Consider the following 25442-nt stretch of genomic DNA (forward strand, 5'->3'; position numbering starts at 1 on the left):
TCCCCTCCCCCCCAATGTGGCTACAACTATGAAAAAGAATAAATGTCTGTTTTGGCACAGCAAATCCAAGGTTCCCAACAGTTTGAGAAATAACATAGTTTTGTCTTCTGCTGGTGCAACATGACTAACATGACAAAGTGATCCCTGCTGAATTGCTTTCAGTCTTGTCAGAAAGAGAGAGGTGATATGCTGGCTCTCAGCACTTTCTAAGCTGTCACCTTGCTGAATTAAAAGATTTACATAAGCTCTTATCTACTTTTAGTACTGGAATATTTTTTTTCTATTATTATTGTTCAGGCAGGCTGAGACTTCCCCTAGGGGATTATTTTTACGGTGTCAGCTTAATGGATTTTTTTTCTTTTGGTAAAGTTTCGTTTTTAGGGACGATGTCCCTACAATCCTTCCAGTTGTCAATTTTTCAATATTTGAAAGTATTACATTTTATCCTGCTGAGTGCAATTTGAAGACTACAGCTGTTGTATGTAATGGCTAATGACTGTATGAGAATTTTTGGCTTGTGAACGTTCTGGGCACAATCCAGTTCCAACTGAAATCAATGGAGAAAAAATTCTCATTGTTCTTCATCAAACTGGACTGCATTATGCATGGTTCTAAGAAAAAAGTTAGGGTACACTCTGGCTAGGAGCCCAAGGACCATGAGAGGAAAATAAGGGCATGTGGTAAGACTCTGGTTTACTTCTAAGGGACAAACTGCACATTACATTAAACATGCCATTAGTTGATGGGATTAATTGATGGGATGGGCAGCCCAATCCCATTGGGCTGACCCACTGGCAGAACATATTTTCTGCCAGTGCTGGCTGCTGAAAAGCAGCCATAAATTGCACTCTGGGAGCACATGCTGCCGGAGCACTAATAATAATAATAATAATAATAATAATAATAATAATAATAATAATAATAATAATAATATTACAGGTATTTCTATACCGCCTTTCTTGGTCCTCAGATTTCTCCTTAGACTTTATTCAAGGCGGTTTACATAGACAGGCAAATTAAATCCCAGTAGGGATTTTTACAATTTGAAAGAAGGTTTCTATCTTTCAAGAAACCACAACATTCAGGTGTTTCTTTCTTGATCTGGTCGCACATCCTGGCCTCCATCCTCCCACGCTCAGAGCAGATGGAATAGCTGGGCTCAGCTTGTCAGCTGCTTCAAGGTCGCACGGTGCCGGTGGCCTCAAACTGGCGACCTTCGGATGTTATCTTCAAGCAAATGGAGGCTCAACCCTCTAGACCAGACCTCCTGCCCTTGGGAAGGAGGGCAGCAGCCCTAGACCAGACCTCCTCTAGACCAGACCTCCTGCCCTTGGGAAGGAGGGAAGGCCCTTCCAGCAGCAGCCTCCCTACCTCTTTTCTCTTCTTCAACGTGCACCAGCAGAATTCCTGGCACAGGTACAAGGAGACCCGTTATGGAGTGGGAGGCTTACAGAGTGCTCCCTCTGATAGGTCTAGGTGTACCTTTTTGCAGTGAGGCAAGGTTTGTGAGGCAAGGCTGGATTGAGTGCTTTTTGCCTGTCTCTTGCTGTGGCTGGGTGGTTAGACAGCAGCTTTGTGGAGTTGCTGGTGTGAGTTCTAACCCTTCCACCCTCTCTTCTTTTTCCCCTGCTATGGGTGTTTCTGGCAAGTTACACAAAAAAATCAGATGGTGGTAGGCCCTGCTGCCATATCCTAACCCCCCTCCCAGCTTAGGAGACCCGATATGGGTCTCCTTGAATCTGTGCCTGCTCAATAGCAGGTGCAGATCCAAGGAGACCCATCCAGGCCACCTGGGGGATGACATGGGGTAAAGGAGCTGTTATTTGGTTTTAGCAAGGCTTATAGTAGCCTTTGTCTTGTAAATTAGAAGATGGATTGTTTATAACTCTAAAATCATTTAGTAAAAATAAGCATAAGAAAAGAACTTTCTGCAAGAATAATAAAGCTCATTCACTCTATACACGCGTTTGAATTACATCAAGCTTCTTGGATAGATTTACACTCCCTGAATGTAAAATAATCCTAAAATCAGAATATTTTTGCTCCAAAGAACAAATGACTCTTGGGTTGTTCCCGTTAAATGCTGGAGAGTGAACAGTCACAGGAAATCTCTACTAGTAGGAAAAAAAATTTTTCTGTAGAAAAAAATTGTATCCATAAAAAATTCCAGCAGGATATTTTGAAGCCCTGACAACATTTAGCATTCTACATATACAACCACAACTAGGTATAGTAATAATTGAGTGCATTTTGATTTGCTTTAAATAAGGTTGATTAGATATCACTGGAGTGTTGCTGGAGCCCTGTTATTCAATAGCCTCATTCTGTTTCAATAGCTTCTACAAAAAGAAACCACATGGTTGGCCAAATGACATGGTTCTTTCTCATTTCAGCATTCCAGAACCCTGGAGGAAGGGCAATTGCTCGTGTGATAAAGTCCCACAAGATTTGGCCAACCCCCATGCTTCCTCTGTATATATGATACTGGACTACTGTGAGAATAGACTGTTGGTCCCATGTTAAATCAGTAAAATATGAATCAGGCTTCACTCTGCCATATGCTAGGATGCTTAAGTCTATGAAAAATGCACCATAGTTGATTCACAACATCTGAGATTCTGATGCCATAATCTAGACCAGGGGTGTCAAACATAAGGCCCAGGGGCTGGATGTGGCCTGCGGAAGCTTTATATGGGGCCCTCAGGCTTTCAGCTGCTGAGTAGTGCTGAGGTGTTACTGCTGAAAGGGCAGTAAAGGCGTTACTGCTGAAAGGGCAGCCCGCAAGGAGGCAAAGAACATAGCAATGTAAAATGGACCTAACTACAAATAAACAAAAGATAGAAAATAGCAGCAGTAAGAACAATCAGGACATCATTCAATGCTGATGTTTCTGTACATCGGTTTCTGACAGCAGAAATTCTAAATGACATTCTAAAGCCCCATCCTAAGGCTCACACTGCCAGAAGTAGTTTGAGCAGCATAAGGCAATTTATGGAGGTCACAAACACAATGTGCTGGTGGGAGCAGCTGGGCTGAGTGATGGCAGTAGCCTGCCACCAGATCCAAAGCATCTCCCAGTTCAGGCAGGGTGGGAAGAAGGTGGAGAGGGGGCAGAACAGGGAGGATATAGTGTGGAATGGAGTGGAATAAGGGCTGGAAGGAACTACTATCATTGCTGCCAATATCCTATGTTCTTCTAGGACTTGAGCCACCTTCCTGAGTCCACCTGGATTTACATCTGAGAGGAGACCTCTGGGACTGCCCCCCCACAGGATCCAGTGCATGCTCTGGCTGTGTCAATGAGGGAGGGAACGGATGGAATTGGGTCTTCAATCTATTCCCTATCCAGCCTCAAAGCCTTCCAAAATATCCAAGTTGCTGTTGAAAAGAGAGCAACGCTGGGGCCAGTTGGAGGAATTATTTGGCAAGGCATTCCATAGCTCATGTGCCGCAACTGAAAAGGCCCTGCCTTGTGTGACCACTTACCATCTCTGCATACTGCAGTCAGTGGAAAATATAGCATTGGGCCTGTGATGTTCACTTGAGTATTTTTTAAGGTTCATCTGGGAGGAGGCATCCTTTAACATAGCTTGGACCTAAATTGTCTAGAGCTATGTCTCTCAAACTGTGTGTTGGGACCCACTAGGTGGGTCACGAGCCAATTTCAGAAGGGTCTCCATTCATTTCAGTATTTTATTTTTAATATATGAGACCTGATGCTACCCTGGTATTTGACTGCATTTAGGGAAATGTTACAGATTTGTACTTTTAACAGGCTACTATGTATATGTTTTTAACAATGATAGTAAACAGGACTTACTACTGGGTAAATGTGGGTCAATTTGCAGCCTAGGGTTGTTAAAACTCTTCCTGCTTGATAATGCCACTTCTGACCATGATATAATTTCTGGTGGGTCCTGACAGATTCTCATTCTAAAAAGTGGGTTCTGGTGCTAAAAGTTTGAGAACCACTGAGCTAGAAAGCCAAAACCTGGTGCTGGATGTCTAGCATCCCTGACCAAGGAGAGGAGCTCTTCCTAAAAAGAATATTTATTTATGCAGACAAATGGTAAAAGCATGTAGAGGTGAAGGCAAGGTTATAGTGCACACTGGGACAGCAGCTGAGCTTGCAAGCACACAATCAATAGCATTTGTAATTGCAGAAATTCTTTATTATTATAAATGTTTGCACAGGGCGATTAACACTCAGTTATCAGCCGCCTTGAGTGCTCTTTTCTGGAGTGGAAAGTTGGGCTATAAATTCTGCAAATAAATAAATATATAATCATTAATTCACCTTTTGGAATAGCAACAGTTACTTTAGGAAAGAAGCTAGGAGTTCAGTTGCCTTTAAAAGTAAGTTGGAAGATCAGAGCAGCAGACCGGTTCCATTACAAAAATCGTAAAATCAGTGAGATTAGTGCCAAGATGAAGAGGGACTTGCAGTGAAAGGGGAGTGATGCTTAGTACAATGGACTGATTGGGAATCCTGCCAAAAGCCTTTCAGCTCAGTTCAGTTTCTATATCTCAGCCATTGGGCATCTCAAAAGTTACAAAGATCAGGCAAGACCTGTCAATCAATAAACATTTATTAATGTCCTTCCTACTTTGCTTCATTGAACTTAATACCAAGACCCAGGTGATCTTACACTCAGGCACTCAGGAGACCCAGAGAGGCTTTGTTTCAGAAAGGTTGTTATGTCATGTATCTTCAGACTTGGGATGTATACTTGTGAGTTCCTCCCCTCCAGGGGTTGGGGGTAAGGCACCCTGCAGGAGTGGCCTTACTCAAAACCCTGGGGAAGCTTCAGACTGGCTCAAAGAACCAGGGGACATCCACTAAAATTGAGTGTTGGGCGGGTTAGGACAGACAAAAGAAAATATTTCTTTACTCAGCGCGTGGTCAGTCTGTGGAACTCCTTGCCACAGGATGTGGTGCTGGCGTCTAGCCTAGACGCCTTTAAAAGTGGATTGGACGAGTTTCTGGAGGAAAAATCCATTATGGGGTACAAGCCATGATGTGTATGCGCAACCTCCTGATTTTAGGAATGGGTTAAGTCAGAATGCCAGATGTAGGGGAGAGCACCAGGACGAGGTCTCTTGTTATCTGGTGTGCTCCCTGGGGCATTTGGTGGGCCGCTGTGAGATACAGGAAGCTGGACTAGATGGGCCTATGGCCTGATCCAGTGGGGCTGTTCTTATGTTCTTATGTTCTTATGTAAAGGGGAAGGGGGTTCTAGCACCCTTGTCTTCCTCCCTGGCACGGCTGTTACCTTAGGCTCAAAGGCAGGAGCTGTTCACTCCACAGTTCCTGCTTCACACTGGCCTCCTGTCATCCTTGGCCTCCCTGCTTATATGGAGTGAGCCAGCCCCCTTTGACCCTCTCCTTCCTCCTGGTGGGGCAGAAAAGGCACTTCCTGGGGCACTGCTCACTCTCCCTTGAGTCCCTGTCCTTTACACCACTCACCTGGCCCAGGTGTAGCTGGCCAGCCTCCCCTGTCACCCCCCCTTGGGGCGGGAGGAGCCCTCCATCCCCTTACCTTCATGTCTGGCTGGGGCGGCTCTGCCACGGCTACCTGCAGCTCGCATTGTAGCTGCCTGTTGCCCTCCCTGGGCACCTCCCTCGGGTGGCCTGGGCTCGTCCCGCTGGAGGGGGCAGTCTCCACAGCCGGAAAGAGGCCCTGGGGAGGTACACGCCCCCTGCCGGCCGGCTTGTGCCCTCTCTCATCCCCTTGCCTTTGTGGCAGTGGGGGAAGCAGCAGCTGCCTTGGGCGACCCCCCTGTCATGCCTCTTTGTCCCTGAGTACAGACAGGCTCCTGCGGGGGTTGAGGCTTCTGTGCCTCGTCCGCCTGTCTGCCCTGAGCAGTGCTGGTCGCCTGGTCCCTACTCCTTCCTCTGGGGTAAGTCAGGGACCCGGGGGTCTGGGGTGGGGACCCGACAAAATTACAACACTCATAATTATGCACAACAAGACATTCTAATACATTTCCAATTTCAGTGAACAGCGCCTCAGTAAGGGCATGACTGAGACATATAAAATTATGCATGGGATGGGAAGAATGGATAGAGGGATGTTCTTTTCCCTCTCACACAACACCAGAACCAGGAAACATCCACTAAAACCGAGTGGCAGAACAGACAAAAGAACATGTTTCTTTACCCAGCATGCCATTAATCTGTGAAATTCCTTGCTAGTGGTGATGGCGCCTGGCCAAGGAGCCTTTAAAGGGAATTGGACAGATTTCTGGAGGAAACGTCCAGCAAAGGTTACAAGCCTTGATGAGTATGTGCAACCTTTTGGTTCTAGAAGTAGGTTATCTCTGACTGCCAGATGCAAGGGTACAGGTATCTTGTTGTCTTGTGCGCTCCCCGAGGCATCTGGTGGGCCATGTTGAGATACAGGAAGCTGGACTAGGTGGGCCTATGGCTTGATTCAGCAGGGATGTTCTTATGGTTGCAATCCTATGCACACTTACCTGGGAGTAAGTCCCACTAAACTTACTTACAATGACTTACTTCTGAATAGATATGCATAGGATTGGGCTGTGTGACAATGTACTATTTTAAATAAGCCTCTGTATACAACCCCTCTGTACACATCTCTATAAACATTAAGGTATTGAGAAATATTCCCCACAGCAAAGGCACTACCAGCACAAACCTATGCATGTCTACTCAGAAGCAAATCCTATTGTGTTCAGTGGGGCTTAGTCTCAGGAAAGTGTGCATAGGTCTGCAACCTTCTTTACGTTCTATTATAAGACTTTGAAATATCTTGGTATACATTACAACTGGATCAAGACAGTACCAGTGAAGCGTTGAAGGAAAAATTTGATGGGTATAATCTGAAAAACTTCTCCATGGAAACTGAGTGTCTCCTGTTTTTCTTAACACAGTAAACGGATGACTTTTTACTAGTTTATACATTCGAGTCTATACATTCTAGGTATAAGAAATCTGAACATGATGCTTTTGTGGAACTAACCATCACCATGTTCCCACTGCATGTGCACAATATCAGTATGTTGTCTCAGACATCTGCAAAACATTTTGGTTGATATAGACAGTTTTTACTGTTTTTATGATATGTTATGTTTTGATCTGTTTTTAAATTATGTTTTAAAATTTGTTTTAACCTTGTTTGTAAGCCGCCTTGAGTCCCTTTGGGGAGAAAGGCGGGGTAAAATAAAGTTAATAATAATAATAATTATTATTATTACATTCTAACAGTCACCTCCCTCCTGGCTTTGGCTGTGCATTTCTTAGAGGCTGAGGTTATTGAGAAGACGACCGTTTGACGAGAGAGAGAGAGAGAGAGAGAGAGAGAGAGAGAGAGAGAGAGAGAGAGAGAGAGACTGCAGCTGAGGCCAAAAATCCTCTGATGCTGATGAAAGTGCAAATATTATCTAACTTCTCTGCAGCATTCTATCACCCTTTCACCAAGTGGGGTGCTTACAATTATACATTAATTGTGTCAGAACAATCTTTCCTTCTTCAAACATTGACAGCTGTTTTGGAATAAATAGCAGCAGCACATTTTGACAACTGTTCTCAGAATGTCCATTTATAGAAAGCTTTTAGAAACGTACCCTTCCGGCAACAATTTGAAGTCCATTTTAATATTTGGGATAAGCAAGATCTATCATCTTTCTGATGGGCCTAACAATGATCTAATGATTCCCAAAGAAGCCTCCACGGAGTCATAATGTTAGCAACTCTCCAGGATTGGCCTGGAGCTTCCAGGAATCAGCATGTCTCCAGGGGACTACTGAACATGATCCTGGAGATTTTAACAGCACGTGCAGGAATTTCCAACATCACATCATTTTGGAAAATATATATGTATCCAGAAATAGTTTCAGACAGAATTGGCAACCCAAAACAGACACAATTTTAGATTCTGCTCATGGGAATGATGTTAAAATTCTTTTATCCAACATTTCTTTCTAAGAGGCGTGACAACAATGGCCAAAGCAAGCAGGATTGGGCTGTGACAGTTTAGTCAAGGTACACATCTCACATAACTACTACTTACATGAGCTAGCAAGTTCTACAACAGTGGTTCTCGCACATTTAGCACTGGGACCCACTTTTTGAAATGAGAATCTGTCAGGACCCACCGGAAGTGAATTCATGACTGGGAATAACATCGTCAAGCAGGAAAATTTTTTAACAATCGTAGGCTGCAATCCTACACACACTTACCCAGGAGTAAGTCCCATTTACTATATTTGTTAAAAGAATATACATAGTAGCTTGTTAAAAGTACAGGTCTGTAACATTTCTCCAAATGCAGTCACATACCATGGGAGCATCAAGTCTAATCTATTAAAAATAAAATATTAAAATGAATGGGAACCCACCTGAAATTGGTTCATGTCCCACCTAGTGGGTCACGACCCACAGTTTGATAAACACTGTTCTACAATATAGGAAGAACAACTGGTCATCTTTTAACTAGAACTGATCATTTGAATTTGCATTGAGTAGGAAGGCAGTACTTCAGTGATAGTGCTGGGGCTGCCCAACCATTAGATGAGTGATGGATGCAACAGTGGCAGATTATGGGAGATGGCGACAAGAAAGCAGTTGATTTTGACTGCCCTTCATCCTGAGTCTGCTGACAACACCACTTCCCCCCAGCCTGCCACAGATGTAACCTGCACTGATGTGTTTTTCCACCTGCACTTAAAGAACAGCTCAAGGGGCAGCCTTTTCCCTTTTTTTCTTTTTCTTTTTTTTGGGTCTTTTGCAGAGAAAGCAGGCCCAAAGGGGCACTGGGCTGTGTTCTGGATATCACTGCTCCTAGAGAGAGCACATGCTTCACATGCAATAAGCCCCAAGTTTCTTGGCATCTTCAGCCAGGGTTGAGAAAGATTCCCAGCTGAAATCCTGAAAAAAAGCCTTTGCCGGTAAAGACAATTCCGAGGCTAATAGACCAATGTTATGTGGCAGTATAAGCTGGAATGGTCCAAGCTGAACCAACTCCCAAATTCTGATGCCTCATTTTTCATATGTGCATATCAGTGTACACAGGCCCTGCAATGCTCATTGCTGCCAGCCAGTGGCATTCCCAGAGAAAGGGCAAAATGCTAAGTTTTTTGGGCACCTGAATGCCAAAGTGGCCCCTCCCCCTCGCCTTCAGTCATTTGCAGCTGCAAAAGCAAAGCTGGTGCAGAGTAAGGATGGTGCAGATAAGGACACCTCATGTTGGGCTGTGAGGCACGACACAGGGCTCCAGATCTGGCGGAACCGAACTCCGTCGGTCCCACCCCTTTCTCCCCCGCCATGCCTTCTTCTCTCCCTCCTCACCGGCCCTGGAATGCCTCCTCCCCACCGCCCCCTGCTCCGACTGACCTCTTTGCCACCCAGCACTCCAAGTGACCACTTGGTGGTCACTTGAAGCTCTGGGCAGCAGACTGCCAGACTGTGATCAGTACTGTCCCAGTGCGTGGTCATGCTGGGCCAGCTCTAGTGCTGGGCTGGCACTAATACCTGCAAATGTGCCTGATGGCACGTTTGCAACAATGCATGCTGGCGGTGAGCCAGCACACACTCAATCGGATTGGGCCCTCACTCTCCAAGGAGTGCAAGAAGCAAGAAGAGGAAGGGGTAACAATCAGATTAAATGGCTGGGGAGGTGGCAGGCAGGTGTGGAGTGCAGGACAGCCCCTGTTAGTTCACCACCTTCCCAACCTGTTGCTCAAAACCCTGAGTATGAGGCACTTTCATAATGTGAGTCTATGTGGGCATGGTATGAGTGCCATAGACTCATAATGGGAATCTATGGGACTCTATGGGAGCACCTTTTCAGAAGGTGGTTTTTAAATTCTTTTTAGAATGTAATAATTACCCTGGAAATGTATGCAAAAATGGTCATTTGGGGAGTAGGTGGAAGAATTTTCAAGGTGTGCTATGCCACAAGTAATCCAGGGAACTATAGATCAGGAAGAAAGGGTTGGGGATTTCCAACAGAGAATTCTTAGAACTGCAATTCCCAGGATTCTTTGGAAACACACACACAAAACGACAATAGTAACACTGGTATTGAACAGGTAAACATTTTTAGTGTAGATAGCAGGGATGGGCCGAGACTTGGATGACTTGGATGATTGTAAAATCAACTCGAAAAGTTGCCTTTTTGCAACTCGTATGGACTCAAATCATGCATATCAAAAACTTGGGTAGGGACTAGGGGGTTTTACACTAAAAAGGAAAAGATTTGAATGTACTCAAGTCAAGGCTCGTTCTGTGTGTGCTTGCATTTTTTTGCTGTTTCCGCGACTTGACTTGTTTTTCAAAAAGACTTGGATTCAAGTCAAAATTACTCAAAAATGGCTCTGGATGAGTTGCTACAGTCACTGTTATGACTCGTGAGGTGGTGAGTCAAGGTCGCAGAGACTTGAGACTCGACTCGAGACTCGAGGAAGTGGTTCCAAGCACATCCCTGGCCCTAAGATTTGTAGCCATTCAGATTTTTGGGGGGGAATGTTGAGCTTGAGTTGTTCAAAAAAAAAATGTACATGTGTATGAGAATGTATGGATGCGAGAGAGAGAGAGAGAGCGAGCATAAAAACAATAGCTGGCATCAGTTATTTACTCTGTCTTTAAGTACAATGGTAATCTAGAATATGAAACACTGTGTGGAAAACACTTCATTTTTGTTCAGGACAAGCTGGCAGTGGGAAATAAAGCAAGGCAAGGTAATTGAAAAGCAGAATAGGATGCAAGATTGCTCTGAGTTCATGAACACCAGCTCTGTGTTAGACATCAGGGAGGCTGGTATCAGGAAGATAATTTCTTACGCGAGGTAGCATTTTTTGTTTAAAAAAAGAACACTCTCATAAGAAAACTGTACAACTCCAGAATTCAATACAGAGTAATGGGAACAAGTTCTGTCCAAATATGATCAAGAAATAAAGTTTTGTTATTTAGAGGCATTAAGTCATCAACTAAGGGCCCAATCCTATCCAATTTTGCAGTGCTGGTGCTGCTGTGCCAATGGGGTATGCACTGTTTCCTGTGATGGAGAGGCAGTCACAGAAGTCTCCTCAAGGTATAGGAACATTTATTCCCGTACTTCGGTACTGCATTGAGGTTGCACCGGTGCTGGAAAGGATTGGGCCCTAACGCAACTAACTGCCCAATCCTATCCTTTCCCCCTCCATAGCATGCAGTCGCACCAAAATGAGCTGTGCTGCATGCTACGGTGGGAGGTTTGGGATCAGGCTCCTTGTAAGCAACCAGTGGATCTTCTTGGACTTGCTCTTTAGCTTTAGACACTAGAGTAAGCAGTCTCAGTGGGGAGGCCTGCACTGCCCTACTGATTCTGCACCCAAGGCCCCAGGCACTAGAAGGAGAGCAACAAGGGATGCAGGGACTTGGCAAGGGCAGCGGGAAGGCGGAAGGGAGGCGGGGAGGGAGATTTTGGGGGTGGAACGGGGGATCAGTTCTGAAAGAGGGGCGGGATTAGTGGCCCTTCTATCCTCTTTCCTGGGCCTGGCAGCCTAACCTGATGCTATTTGGAGATCCATGTAGCCCTATAGGGCAGGCTGGTGCATTACTTAGGTAAGGAGAAAAATATCTTCTTACCCCAAGAAGACATCCAGCCTGCTCCGAAAGAGCCCTTGATGTAGCAGAGGCCATGCGGCCCCACTGCACCTGTGCTAGTTAGGATTGGCGTGTCAGACTTACTACCATTGATCTTATTGTTACCTCAAGCATGATAACAGTAAAATACTCAGTGTGGAACTGCTCTTCAAGATAGTTTGCAGACTGAAGCTTACTTACTAGTGCAAACTCCTTGTTGAGAATCATCTGCTCCACCAGGGATGATTCATTGTGAAAGAGATGAGGCTGCATGTGGCTCCACATATGAGGAAACCACCAGAATTCATCCACCGAACTCAGCAACAAAGCATCACCTTCATCCTCTTCCCTGGTTCCTGGAAAATGACAGAAAGATTTTGTGTTGTAAAAAAATGTGTGGATACAAAGAAGTAGTGTTGTCTCTTTTCTAGGCTGGTGATGGTGCATCAGATTGATGCTTGGGGTTATTTTCTATAACTGCTGAAATATTGTACAGCAGCACCAGAAAAGCAGTGTTTTGATGTACCCATTCAGGGCTATGAAGGAATACCAAGACAGAATGTTCAAAATTTAAATAATTTATTGGAGAGAAGTAACCCTTGGACAGCCACGGTTACTACTAATAAAAGAGTGGACTTTGAGTAGCAGTGATGTCTATTATTGAGGAAGTAATTAAATCTCATTAAAGACATGTCTTTCTTGAAGGCATTAATTGTTTTCACCAGCGATGGTAGCATAAATGTTCATGCCTTTGTTATCAAGGTCTAACTCTCTCTGGGCATTGACAGCAAATATTTCTCTTTCATTGTTGCAATAAATACCTTTTAATACTCCTGGTGCACTGTTTTCTCCCCATCAGCAATGCTTATCACTTGTGCTTTGTAAACAATTCTCATTACCTTGCCGTACTGATTAAAAAGGTGTTAAAATGATTATAAAATTATCCCATTTAACTTTTTTATTTTCTGCTGGATTTTGAGGTGCCGAGTTCTCTGAAAATTGTGTTTGTGGAATGGCCAGGCTGTGTTAGCAGAGTTCCATTTTTTAATTCCATACTTCATACAGCTCCCAACTTATACATAGTTTGTCACCGCTTCCACTTTTTTTTGATTAATCACTGTTTCCCCCCCAACGCATTGATGCACACAAGCATATGTGCAGATTGATACAATAACGGCACACAATATATCTTGATGTGATTTTTTTTTTTTTTATGATCACATCAGGATTCATTTGGGCATAATGTTTCATCATGAAAGTACCTGAGTGCACTGATAAACCTGAGCAGGAAAAAAGTCATAAATGGCAAACGGTACATGCGCTAATTCCATACTTAATCTGAGAAAGGTTCCATAGTGTTGTGAAAATTTTGCATGTTCTTTCACCAGGAAGGTGCAACAGGACGGGTCAGAGTCAACCGTAGAGCAGTAACAGAACAGAATGTGGGAATTCCATCTATGCTTACTTAAAAACAAACAAAAAACCAAAAGAAAACCTTTCATTGGAATGAACCATTCCATTATGTTTTTCAGTGTGAGAAGGATCCTCAGGCAACTTAGGCTACTGCCAGAGGAACTGTGTGTGGGGGGGTGGGGGGTGAGTTGATGTACACATGGACATGTGTTCTAGAGTTCAATTCTATTCTATTGATGTGTTCTCATCAATTCTAGAGTTGATGCACACAAGGACAACTCCTTTCTCTCAATGCATGCAGGGAGGATTTATCGTCATGGAAGAAAGTGGGGAGAACTTTTATGCCTAGGATTTGAGGTTGTTCTTATAACTTTGTTATGAGCTGTTTCAAAAATAACTTCTTTGTTATTTTAATTACTTTTTCCCCCAGCAGTGCAGAATGTCTTGATATATTTTTATGGTTCAGGAACCAATGCAGCTGCATGATTTGAACACACACTGCATTCTGGGGTGAGGGTGGGGCAGCCCCAAAGGTCTCCTCCGGGTAAGAGAACATTTGTTCCCTTGCCCCGGGATAAGCCTCTGCTGCCTGAAAAGATCTATTCGGACCAGTGCCAGCTCTCCTCAGAAGTGGGATCGAGGCTGGGAAGGGGAGTAGGATATCGGTGGCACCGCTGCTCCGTAATGGTGGCACTACTGCTCTGCTGCTGCCGAAACAGTCTTCTTCCCAGCTACAATCTGTGGCTCTCCCTGTCCCAGCCCTATTCCACCTTCCCCACACCATTCCATTCACCCCTTGTCCCCGACTGCCTTCCACTCTGCCTTACTGGTGGCAGGGCTCACTGGAAGGCTTCTGTGGTGTGGGGCCGCTGCTGCTTGCAGCGGTGGCCTGGCTATGCAAAATGGCATGTCACCATTTGCAGCAGCCATAAAGCACACTGAGTGCCCTTAAGGTTGGGCCATGTGTTGGCGTCTCCAACTTACTAACCCGCTGTCTTCAGAGATTCGAACACTCAGAGGACTGTGAAAAATAGGTACATTTGGGAAGAGAATATTGAACATTGAGCTGGTAGAAGTTAAGTTAAAAGTTGCAAGTTTTGTTTTGGCTCAGCTATAGTTCTTATATTGTGCAGCTCAATTCTAAATGAATTATAAATCTACTGGCAGATTCACAATCCGATTTTTCTCGCTGCAATCCCAAATTCAACTTGCGTTGAGGAATGGAGCAGAGAATTGTGCATTAAGGTACAAGTCAATAAGCATAGCAGCTTCAATGCGCTAATAAAACAAGTTGAGCTTCTTATGTTAAAAGCCTCCTTGGGTAAACAAGCCACATTTACGGTAATTAAAGAATACCTCTCCATGTTTTATTTATAATGAGTCAATAAAGTGTATGTTTGCATGGAGAATACTTTGACGGGCTGCCTCTAAGCCAAAGTGACAAAACAACTGTGTGAACTTAAAAAGTAGGGTTTGCTTTGGAAGTCAGATGCCTGCCTGAGCGTGCCCGTCCCTTAATGGAAGGCCCTGACATGCCTCAGCTCATTAAGTAGTTTTGTGCTATTCTAGTGAGCCTTATAAACCACCAGGGAGTGTGTATTTGTAGGCACACACACACGCAATCTCCATCTCGACACAAGTCACAAATTCAATATTGATAATGTTCATGTCAACCGGGAAACAGAGCATTTGAACAGTTGGTATGTGATACAAATTTTATCAGTGAATTCCCACAGGAGAGACAGGAGTAACAAAAGGGAAATAACAAAACTGGCATTGTCTACTGTACAGACAAAATCCTTGACTTAAGGACATTCAACAGCACTTCAAATTTCTCCCCTTGTTTATGTGGACAGAAAATGTTGCTGGTTTGAAAATACTTGCAGAGGTGGGTACAATGACCTTCTCCTTCTCATAGAAAGGATGTTATTTTACCTCAGTGGTGACCTTTACAAGGCATTTCCTACCCTCCATGTATTTCTGAGATAACTGTGGCACTTCTCAGGGGAGATCGACATTTGAATAGATCTGTCCTAACATCTATCAGAAGATATATTGGCATTCATGCCTGCCGGGAAATCATTCCTTTAAACCTAGAACGGTGAGGAACCCTGTACATGCTTAAATGAATATTCTTTTTATTACTTACTGTTTTGCAAGGCTGTCACTTGGCACTGAAAAATAAGTTCTAGGGTTGAGCCTTTGTGAGCCTGGGTCTCTTTCTTCCTCCCTCCCCCTAGTCGGTCAGTCTTTCTCTCTGTAGATATGTGTGTGACTTTACACACACACACATACACACACAGAATTCAGTTAAGTGATGACTTGTGTAGTTAAGTTCACACATGGTTTTACTATGTAGGTATTGCATATGGTAGGCTATGGAACATAAGGACATAAGAGCCCTGCTGGATCAGGCCAAATGCCCATCTAGTCCAGCTTCCTGTATCTCACAGTGGCCCACCAACTGCCCCAGGGAGCACACAAGACAATAGACACAACCTGTGTCCCGGTGCCCTCCCCTGCATCCGGCAATCAGAGGCAGCCTGCCTCTAAAACCAAGAGCTTGCACATACCTACTATGACTTGTAACCCGTAATGAACTAAACTTTAAATCTTTTTTTTTCTTTATACATACTTCCATAGTGTAAATATGGAGTTATGCATGCCAGCACTTACACAAATAGGTAGGCACCCACAAATATGCTCACTGACAACCTTGAAGTAACTAGTAACTTCGAAGGATAGAAACTGGAATAACAGTTACTGACCAGGTTATCTGTCTTTTATCAATAGCTGTACATTAGATTTTATAGCGACAAAAATAAGGTTTGTTCCTTGTATGTCTTTCTCCTGCTCATAACAGAACATGCCACAAACATATGCTCTCATGCGCAAAAATGTAATATCTGCAGCAAAGTTGCATAAATGGTAGAGAAAGCTCCAGAAGCAATGACAGAAGTAAAAGCCTAATCTTCATACACTGCAGATGCATACATCCATAGTCATGGTGGGGGATACGTTCCCTTATCTACATGTTCAGAGGGAAAGTAACACTCAAAGTGATCCTAGAAGGTAAAACAAAATTTCCAGTGTCTATGTTTCATATGTAGTGGAATAGAAGAAAGCCCCGTTTCCAATGCAAACAGATCCCATGCAGGGGTCCACAAATGTTGTTTAGCCTCCCCGCATCCCCTGGTAGGTGCTTTGGACAGAGGAGAGGTCTATTCTCATTTGCTCCAACGTGGACATGATAAGAAATAACAGGAGACTCTCCTGTTTCTCACAAGGGACTCCTGCTGTTTCTTTGCCTTCTTAAGAGTAACAGCTTAATCTGGGTGGGAGATCTGGTTGTCCTGCATGGCAGAGGGCTGGGTAATTTTTTGCCTATGAGAGTGCTGTATTAGCATGCCAGTGATCTGTGACCTGGTTGTTTGCTGCACCGGTGCCCAAACTCCATGTTGGTGGCAAATGGCCATATGAATGTGTTGTCAAATTCCACATGGTTAACCAGCATCACATTGCAGCTGAACCTTAATGTAAACACGCATTAGATCATGTTGTAAATGTGAGTTGGTAGGGGTTGGAAGTCAGAAAGGTTGCCTTTTCCCAAGGGCTGTATAAATTGACCCCATGTCCCTTGAACTGTAGAAGGAAAATGTCATGTTTCCTAAGTAAAAAGATACTTAAGGCACTTAAAGCCCAACACTGGCAGAACAAGCATTTTGCTCGTGTTAACTGCCTTGTGGCAGTCCAGTAGCATGCGGAGTCATGTGCTGCCAGTCCACTGGCAGGAAGGTCAGAGCCTTCCCCTGTGCACCAGAGGATCATCGCAGACCCACCAAACTGGAACATTTGTTCCCTTGCCCAGCGATGTCCTTGGGGACTGCCTCCCCCACAAGATGCAGTGTGAGCCATTTTGGCATGGCTGCATCAGCACGAGGGGGAAACCATAAGATTGGACTGTGAATCTAAACTGATCTGGTAGATACCTTCAATGCTGATCATCTCTCTTATGGCCCAATCCTAGGCAGCCACTTTGCAGAGAGAACAGGGCCACTGTCATGATGTCCTCTGCATCCAGTGGTGGAGAGGCAGTCAGGAGGAGTAAGGGGAGTGGATTTACCTGTGGCCTGACTGCCACATAGCCCCCCTATGGGACTCCTCTAAGCAATGCCAGCTCTGTTGCTGACATAGCTCTAAGGAACTGCTGGGGTGTGTTCAGCCCTGGGCAGGTGTTCAGGATCTAGTGGCCACCTACTCTGACTTGTCCTGCTCCAGACCCACCCTGCCCTCCAGCCATTTCCACTTGTGGGGTTGTGCCAGTTGCCAGTCCATTGCACATGGCTTTCTGGTTGCTTTCTGTCTATGCAATAGCCACCTGCAGAAGGGCTTGCAATGGTGGGGCTGTATTTGTGCCTGTGTAGGTAAGCAACATGCTGGCATTATAGGGGCATAGGATTGGACTGTTAGGCTGCAATCCTATACACACTAAGCTGAGTGTAATTCTGAGTAAACATGTATAGAATTGCACTGTTGACCTATGAGCAACATAGGCTGCTGATTGTGGTACGAAGTGGGCAATGAAGTGTCAAGGATCTCTTCTCTTTATTTTCTGGGGTGTAGGTACAGCTATTCTGAAAATGCAAAAACACTTGTATTTTGCACATACAGGTGCAGCCTATTTATTTATCTGCAGATTTGTCTCAACGAAAGTCACACACACCATTGCCTCCTTTGCCCTGCACTGGCGTCTAGCTCCATTTCCAGGCAGCCCAAAACACTGCAAAAAGGCTCTGCCTCACCCAGGCAGGGAAATAGCACTAGAGCCCTGGAAGAGGTTCCCCTTGCAGAGGAACAGTAACACTCCTAGAGCCTCTGAGCCAGCAAAGAGGATGAAGAGGGGAAGGGGGGGGGCAAAAATCTCTGTAGCCAGAACACGTGCAGCAAGGTGGAGCTCTCTCTCTCTCTCTCTCTCTCTCTCTCTCTCTCACACTCACACACACACACACACACACACACACACACACACACACACACACACACACACACACACACACACACACACACACACAGGGGCAGATGTGGTAGCAACAGAGGGGATTGCTTTAAAAAACCCAGGAAGTGTTTGCCAATTCCCCCCCCCCCCCATTGAGATGGTGCAGGCAATCACCGACACAAGCAAGCCCTCCCACCAAGCAATGCATGAGATATAGCCTACAATCCTCTCCACACTTTCCTGGGAGTAAGCCCCATTGACTACAATGGGGCTTACTTCTGAGTAGAGACACATAGGGCTGGACTCTTAAAAAATCAGCATCCCATGTAAAAGATGCCGGGCAGCTGGCAACAGGGAAGGCTGAGTACAGAGCAGAGGGGAGGGGATTGATAACAGCTGCCTTAGTTTCTTTCCATCTGGAAGTGTCAGGCTGCAGTGTATTTGTGTAACTTTATGGAATTAGCACAACACGTTTTTTGTCAATCGTGCCGAGTCATGGAACGGAACTAATGCAGATAAATAGGCTCCACCTGTATTTGTAAGAAAATGACAAACTCCATTGACACAAGCACATGTATTTGCCACCCTAATTTTTTGGATCCTCTCCCTATTAAACATCTGTCCTTATTTTTTTTGCTTTTGGGGGATGTCTTGTTTACAGTTGTGCATATGCAAGCTGTTATAATTGTCATTCTTCAGTTTGTTTCCTTCCCCAGGTCTTTTGAATGTAAATCCCTGAATGGGGAATAAATGCATTCTTGTCTCTAGTGAATATCCACATGAACACTAAGACATTGTACAATTTACAGCCAGCTACCTCACACACACTAAAGCTTCTGGGCTAGATTTGGAACTGTTGATCATTATGTTTTTCATACGACCTTTTCAAACATGATAAAAAAAATCTAAGTCTTAAACTGAAGGAAGTTAGAGCCCAATCCTGAGCTGCCTAATGCGAAAGGCTGCAGTGGCACCAAATATGGCTGCCACAGCATCCTAAGCACGTGGGGCATCTGCCGGCAGTTCCTTGGGGGAAGGGAACATTTGTCCCCATCCAGCAGGTAAGGAAAGTAGCCCCACAAAGGGGCTACTTGACTCTACAGCTGTCATTTAGCCAGTGCAGAGTAAATATGCCTTGTGTAGGGCCATGAGGCCCAACGTGGGGCTATGGGTCCCAGCCCCTCCTACCCTGCTCCCTCCCATGCCACACTCCCCTCCGTCTTCCCCCCACCTTCTCCCACCTCAGAACCCCTCCCCCCATGCCCCAACTTACCTCTCCACCAAACAGCACTTCTCACGGCACGTTTGCGACAGTGTGTGCCTGCAGTGAGCCAGCACGCACGCAACAGGTTTGGGCTCTGAGGCCAGTGCAGAATAAACAAACACCAGCATACTTGAGATGGCCTTTAGCAAGGTGCAAGAATGGTGGAATAGGCTTTCTCAGGACTGGATTGTACTATGCTTGGTATAAGAATCATAAGAACATAAGAGCCCTGCTGGATCAAGACAAAGGCCCATCTAGTTCACCTTCCTGTATCTTACAGTGGCCCACCAAATGTTTCAGGGAACACACTAGACCACAAGAGACCTGCTTCCTGGTGCCATTCCCTTGCACCTAGCATTCTGAGGTAGCCTACTCCTAAAACCAGAAGGTTGTACAGACCCACCATGGCTTGTAACCTGGATGGACTTTTCCTCCTGAAATCTGTCAAATTCCCTTTTAAAGGCATCTAGCCAGATGCCATCACCACATCCTGTGGCAAGGAGTTCCACAGACTAATTACATACTGGGTAAAGAAAGATTTTCTTTTGTCCTAAGTCATCCAACACTCATTTTTAGTGGATGTTCCCTGGTTCTGGGGAATAGAAACAAACATTACAAATGTGCCTCTATGTTTTACCTGCAAAATGTTGGAAGGAGGGTATTAAGGCATTTCTGCAATTTTAACCAAATGTTTAAGCAGCTGTTGGAGGCTGGATGGGTTAAGCAGAAATCACCCTATGGGAAGCAGCAGGGAGCATTTTGTTGCCTCTGACTGCTGTCAAGAGCACATGGTTGCCTATCCTTAAAGTTGGCTTTTAATACAGGAGAAATATAGCGAGGGAAGGGACAGCGAGCAAGGAAAGTTTAAATATACAAGAGACTTAAAAGGGCAGGCAGGTTGGAAATGCAAAAAAAATGTGGCTAAAAGCAGGGAATGTTAATCTGCAGAATCGGTGGGTGGGTGAGCAGAATCAATTAATTACTTAGAAACTGGAAAGGTGAAGTAATCCTCTTTCCATTTAATTTAAAATCCTTTTAATCCACACATGTTCTCCCTTGAGCATAGCGGTACACTTTAAAAACAAACCACTCCACAATGCCTTCTCACTGGTGTGACAGTAGTATTTCTGTGAGCCCATGTAAAGTCCCTGTTGGGCGTGCCTCACAGAAATACTATTCTTGTTGAAACTGGTAAGGGCACTCCATTCTCAACATTTTGTCGCATATTCTCAAAAGGATGAGACGGCCAAAGATGGCACCAGCCTTGTCTTATCTTGTGTTGGCATAACTACCTGGCAGTGTTGTTTGTTTCTTTTATAATCCCCCATACTGACATTATCTGCTAAGACAAATGATCACAGCTTCTGTCCTGCATCTACCCGTTCCTTTCTATATGTTTTGGAAAGGAATTCCCCAGTTTTCCAGTGCTCCATGAACGGAATGAAGCGGGAACCTTTTTGAGGCTTGCCATTTCCAGCTCTCAGATCTGTATGTGGAAATTTTGAAACTGGATTCTGTAATATGAAATATGTACATTTTTTTAATTATGGATCCAAAGATTTCATCCTATATATTTTGGTGGAATTGGATATCGGAGTTATACAGTCAGAAAGAATTCCTTTCAGAGGAATTCTGTTTCAGTTTCTAATGAGCCAGTTTTGTCAGTTCTCTCCTTTTATAGACATAATTACAGATTTCACATCCCCCCCTCGGATATTCATGAGACCCAGGGTTGGCTCCAGGCTTAAGGGGGTCCATGGTAAAGTGACTTCTGGTAGGCCCCTTCCTATGTGGGTATGCCCCATCCCAGTGGCATAGTAGCCAACCTGGAGCCCAGGGCAGAGTTGAAAATGGTTGCCCCCCCCACATCACACCCAGAAGTGACATCACTTTCAGGTGTGACATCACAACCACAGTTTTTTTTAAACTGAAAAAAAACTGCCACCTCCCTCCACCCCAGCCCTCCTCCTGCTCACCCCCCAAGAGGGCTAGCAGTGATTAGAGTCCCTGAACACTCACTCCCCTTGCTCTGCTACCTCTCCCCAGCACCTGCTTGCCCCCCAAGCCCTCCAGTAACCCCTCAAGCCCTTGGAGCAATGCGAGCAAGCAGTCAGACTGCAGTCCCCACTGCCCCCTTGCAAAGGGTGCCCTTTTTCTTTCTGGCACTTTTTACAAGACGTGTGAGCAGCAATTACAGGGGGTGGAACTGCGTGGGCGGGCGACCAGACAGTTGATCCCAGGCAGCCTGTAGCCCAGTGCAGCATGCACCCCTTCTAGCTACTCCCCTGCCGCTCCCCCCATGTTGTGGCAAATGGTTGCTCCCTACCCTGTTTTGTTCTTAGATAATTTTCCAGACAGCAATATGGAATATTTACATGATACTACATGAGATACTGTGGCAGGGGGGAACAGTAGAGTGGGCTGCAGCACTAGCTACAATGTTACTATTGCTGCTGCCAGCCCACTGGAAATGATGAAACGTGCATCCACCAGTGTGGTAAGGGGCCTGGTTGGGTCCTATCTCCCCCAGGATCAGTCATCTGTTGTGTGTTCTGGGGACACTGGGCCCTTGACAGCTGTCCAAGGGTGGCTTGGGCTGCTGTTGGCCCTGCTGAGATCAAAGTTCTTTTGCTCTTTACATCAGATATATTAAAAACCAGATGCTTGGGTCACTATGAAACGTTGTTCTTGTCAAAAAAGATGTACATCAGTGAATGTTTTACAGGATGATTTTCTGGAGGGACCAATATCCCAAAGAGTTCCGGTCTAGATTTTGGGAGAGAGATTCTCAGATCTTTCATTTCTGAAACTTGCAACAGCGTCAGACGTCTGTGAAATTTAACTTCAGTTCCGTATTGCTAGCTACAGAGCATGCTCAGACAAATTCACTTTCACATACTCAGTTAACTGCCTCCTGAAGCTATTCAATTTCTTCTTACCTGTGTGGTAAAACTTTCCTGAAAATCCAAGGTTGAAGGTAAAATTTGCAACCTGAGTGCGTAGTAAAATTTGAGTCTCTAGTAAGGCCTGAAACAAATAAGAAATAGCATGCATTTAGAGGGAAAAAAAATACCTCATTTTAAAACAGAGGTTTATTGAGATATAAAATTAAGAATCCTAACAAATATGTGCAGGTAGAAGTCTCCCCTACCATGCTTTAGTCTCCTCATTAACATTGGCTACTAGATGCCAATGCTTTTTGTTTTCATTTTTTTTTAAGAATAAACACTTTAATCTCAACTATTGCAAATAAAACATAGTCACAATATACAATACATATGTTATATGATTATACAAACATCTCTCTCTCTCTCTCTCTCTCTCTCTCTCTCTCTCTCTCTCTCTCTCTTATGTGTGTATAGGCTATATTGCCATAGGGTGCAATCCAAACAGCACTCAGAGCTGGGGCCTGCTCCTGAGTGTTGCAAACGTGTCATAAGGCACATTTGCACCGACTTGCTGCCGGCTCATGAAGGCAGGATCCAGCCCTCATGCCACCTGGAAGGGGTAAGTTTGCACCGGCCAGGGCAGCACAAGGGGTAAAGATGGCAGGAGGGCGGAACAGACGTGGGGAGGGACATTTTTGAGCAGGGGAAGGTCAAAATGGGAGGCGGATCAGGCCTGGGAGAGGTGGAATCAGTGGTGGCAGTGCATGCCAAATCCTAACCCCCACTCCTGGGCCTGGTAGCCTTACATGGGCTGCTCGGATTTGTACCAGTGAAATAGGTGGCGCAGATCCAAATAGCCCTATAGGGGTGGCTGGTTATTGACACAGGGTAAGGGGAAAATATTTCCTTACTCCGATGCGCCACAGTCAACTCCTAACCGGCATTGGATACAATGCAAGCCAGTTGGCCTGCCTGTTCCAGCCCAGGTTAGGATTGGGCTGCCCGTCATTTTATGGTACAGGTCCAGCCTATTTATACATGGATTTTTTATACACGGATTTGACTTAACACGAATGGCCCCTGCAAATGAGAAGGGATGTGCTGATCCCTGGAGAAGGGGAAAAATGCACCCTTTAAAATCAGTTTAAAAAACTGAACAGTCCTTTAACAATAGCCTCCTTAATGAGAGAGAGAGGGGGGGGGGCTGGCTGACAATCCATTAATCCTTCTGTCTCCAGGCAACCCCTCCCTTCCCCCTAAGCACGTGAAAGAAAGGTGATCATTTTGCATTGGTGAAGGGAGGGGCTGAGTGTAGCGCCTTTGTAAGCTCTTAGAGGATGACTGATTGATGGATTGTCTTCTTAATGATTCTTATCTTACATCACAAAGGTCAGCAAGGCTGTTTTTAAATCACTGGAGCAAAGAAACTTTGTTTTTAAAATTGATTTGCTATAGTGCGTTTTTTTGCCATCCACTTGAGCTCTTGAGGAACAGAACCCACGTGAATAATTAGTTTCAACCTGTACTGGTTAACTGTGGAGTTTTATCCCTTCTGAAAGAAATGAACTTATTGACTGTGGTTTGTAGTATTTTATTATGTTTCATTTGCCATTGTGTTTGGATTGTTGCTTTATTATTTTGAAGCACTTATTTTTCAGGAAACTGACATATTCTAAAATAATGTCATTAAACTTAATAGCACTTTTTTCTTTGATAGGGCAGGATATAAATCACAACAACAACAACAAAAACAGGAACACACAGACACACATTGGACTTAAATTGGATTAAATTGACCTGATTTGGAAATGCATGCCACTGGCACTTATAATGGCCCATTGTATTTTAGCATAATATTCTCCAGTGTAAACAACACAGAAAAGTTGTGACTAGTTTGTTAGTGGACAGAGTGAAATCGATGCTCAATTAATTGTTGGTGAGCATTGCTGATGATGTGAAATTGTTAAAGCTAAGCAGATGTTGGCCCCATTAATACCTGGATGAAAGGCTACCAGAACTCCCATGTCAGCCCCTTGAGGATTTCTAAATGGAAATATTGATAGTAAAATAAATAATGCAACTTTCCTTTAATGTTAAATGGTTTCAGTATGTACTTTTCATGTATGGCTGTATGAACCTATCTGAAAATTCAGGAGAGGGGGGGTAATTATACTAAAACACTGCCTTTAGTGTCACAAAGTTACCTTTTGGACAATCCCCAAAAGTCTCACCACAGCCTGCCACCTCCTCCCACTTCAGCGGCTTTTCGGTTGCCCTGCTGTGACACTCTCGATTCTTGAATTCTCGAAAAGCCCTGCTGTCCCTATCACCAACTCTGCCTCCTTTGACTGAGCCTGCTGAAGGACTTTGGTGGTACAGAACGCAGAATTGGCATTGATGTCATCACACCAGTGCAAATTACCTTCTGGGTCTGCCCAGTTGGAGGAACATGCCATACAGTCCACCCCTGGACTGCCAGAAGTTAGACTGCCCTGATCTTGTAATATATATATAAAACTCTTTGCTAATTAGTGTTTTGTTTCTGTTGTTTTTTTTAAATAGGAAAGTTTCCCCCCTCCCAAAGTAATCCATGTAGTTTTGCAATTAATCATTACAGGTTTTTAAGCCATAACAGCGTCTTTCAAAGCTGATGGAATAAATCTTGTTTCACAATGAAAGCACACACACACAGGCACAACATGGCATCTGCATTCAGGAGGCTTTGCATCTGGGTGCTCAGTGTAGCAATTTTGAAAATTCAAAAAAGTAATCAAATGAAGCTCAAATGAAGCTGCCTAGCATCTTTGTGGAACTAGGAGTTTCATTATATTAATTGCTTCCCTGCTTTGTCGGTAGGAGTATGAATCTCTCTTCAGTGTCCATAGGAGAAGAATGTTTATTTATTTATACTGTGCTTCCACTCAGCAGGATTTTAGATTCATCCATGTAATTACGTTTTGTAGGTTTGAGCGGCCTTGTCTTTATTCTTCATAATTGCTGCATCTATTAAGCCCGACTGATATTTTCCCACAATGTCCTGGTTAATTACAACCATCTCCTTCATTTGCATAATAAACTTTTTGGGGGGCTATTTCTCTGGGAACATTTCATGGCTAATAGGAAGCAATTTGCTTTCCTTTATTAAGTACATTAAAACTTCATGCCCCAGACATCACTGACTGTAAACATTTGATTCTGCTCAAATTTAATGCACCAAGGCATTTTGCTCAGCCATATTAGCTTTATTTATGCACTGTGTTCTGGATTGTTAGCTACTAATGAGACTTCAGC

The 25442-nt window shown here is 44.4% G+C and overlaps 1 protein-coding gene across 1 annotated transcript in view; it reads right to left on the minus strand.

The window, feature by feature from the left end:
- The window catches only part of LOC136655607 (bifunctional heparan sulfate N-deacetylase/N-sulfotransferase 4), a 138527-nt gene that overhangs the window by 79312 nt on the left and 33773 nt on the right, over window positions 1–25442 (minus strand). Inside the window, exons 2-3 of the mRNA XM_066632185.1 lie at window positions 22203–22290; window positions 11792–11946 (exon numbers count right to left, since the gene is read on the minus strand). Coding sequence (XP_066488282.1) covers window positions 11792–11946; window positions 22203–22290 — 243 coding nt within the window. The remainder of the gene's footprint in view (window positions 1–11791; window positions 11947–22202; window positions 22291–25442) is intronic.

Source organism: Tiliqua scincoides, chromosome 6 (assembly GCF_035046505.1).
Source record: "Tiliqua scincoides isolate rTilSci1 chromosome 6, rTilSci1.hap2, whole genome shotgun sequence".
NCBI classification, from domain to species: Eukaryota; Metazoa; Chordata; class Lepidosauria; order Squamata; family Scincidae; genus Tiliqua; species Tiliqua scincoides.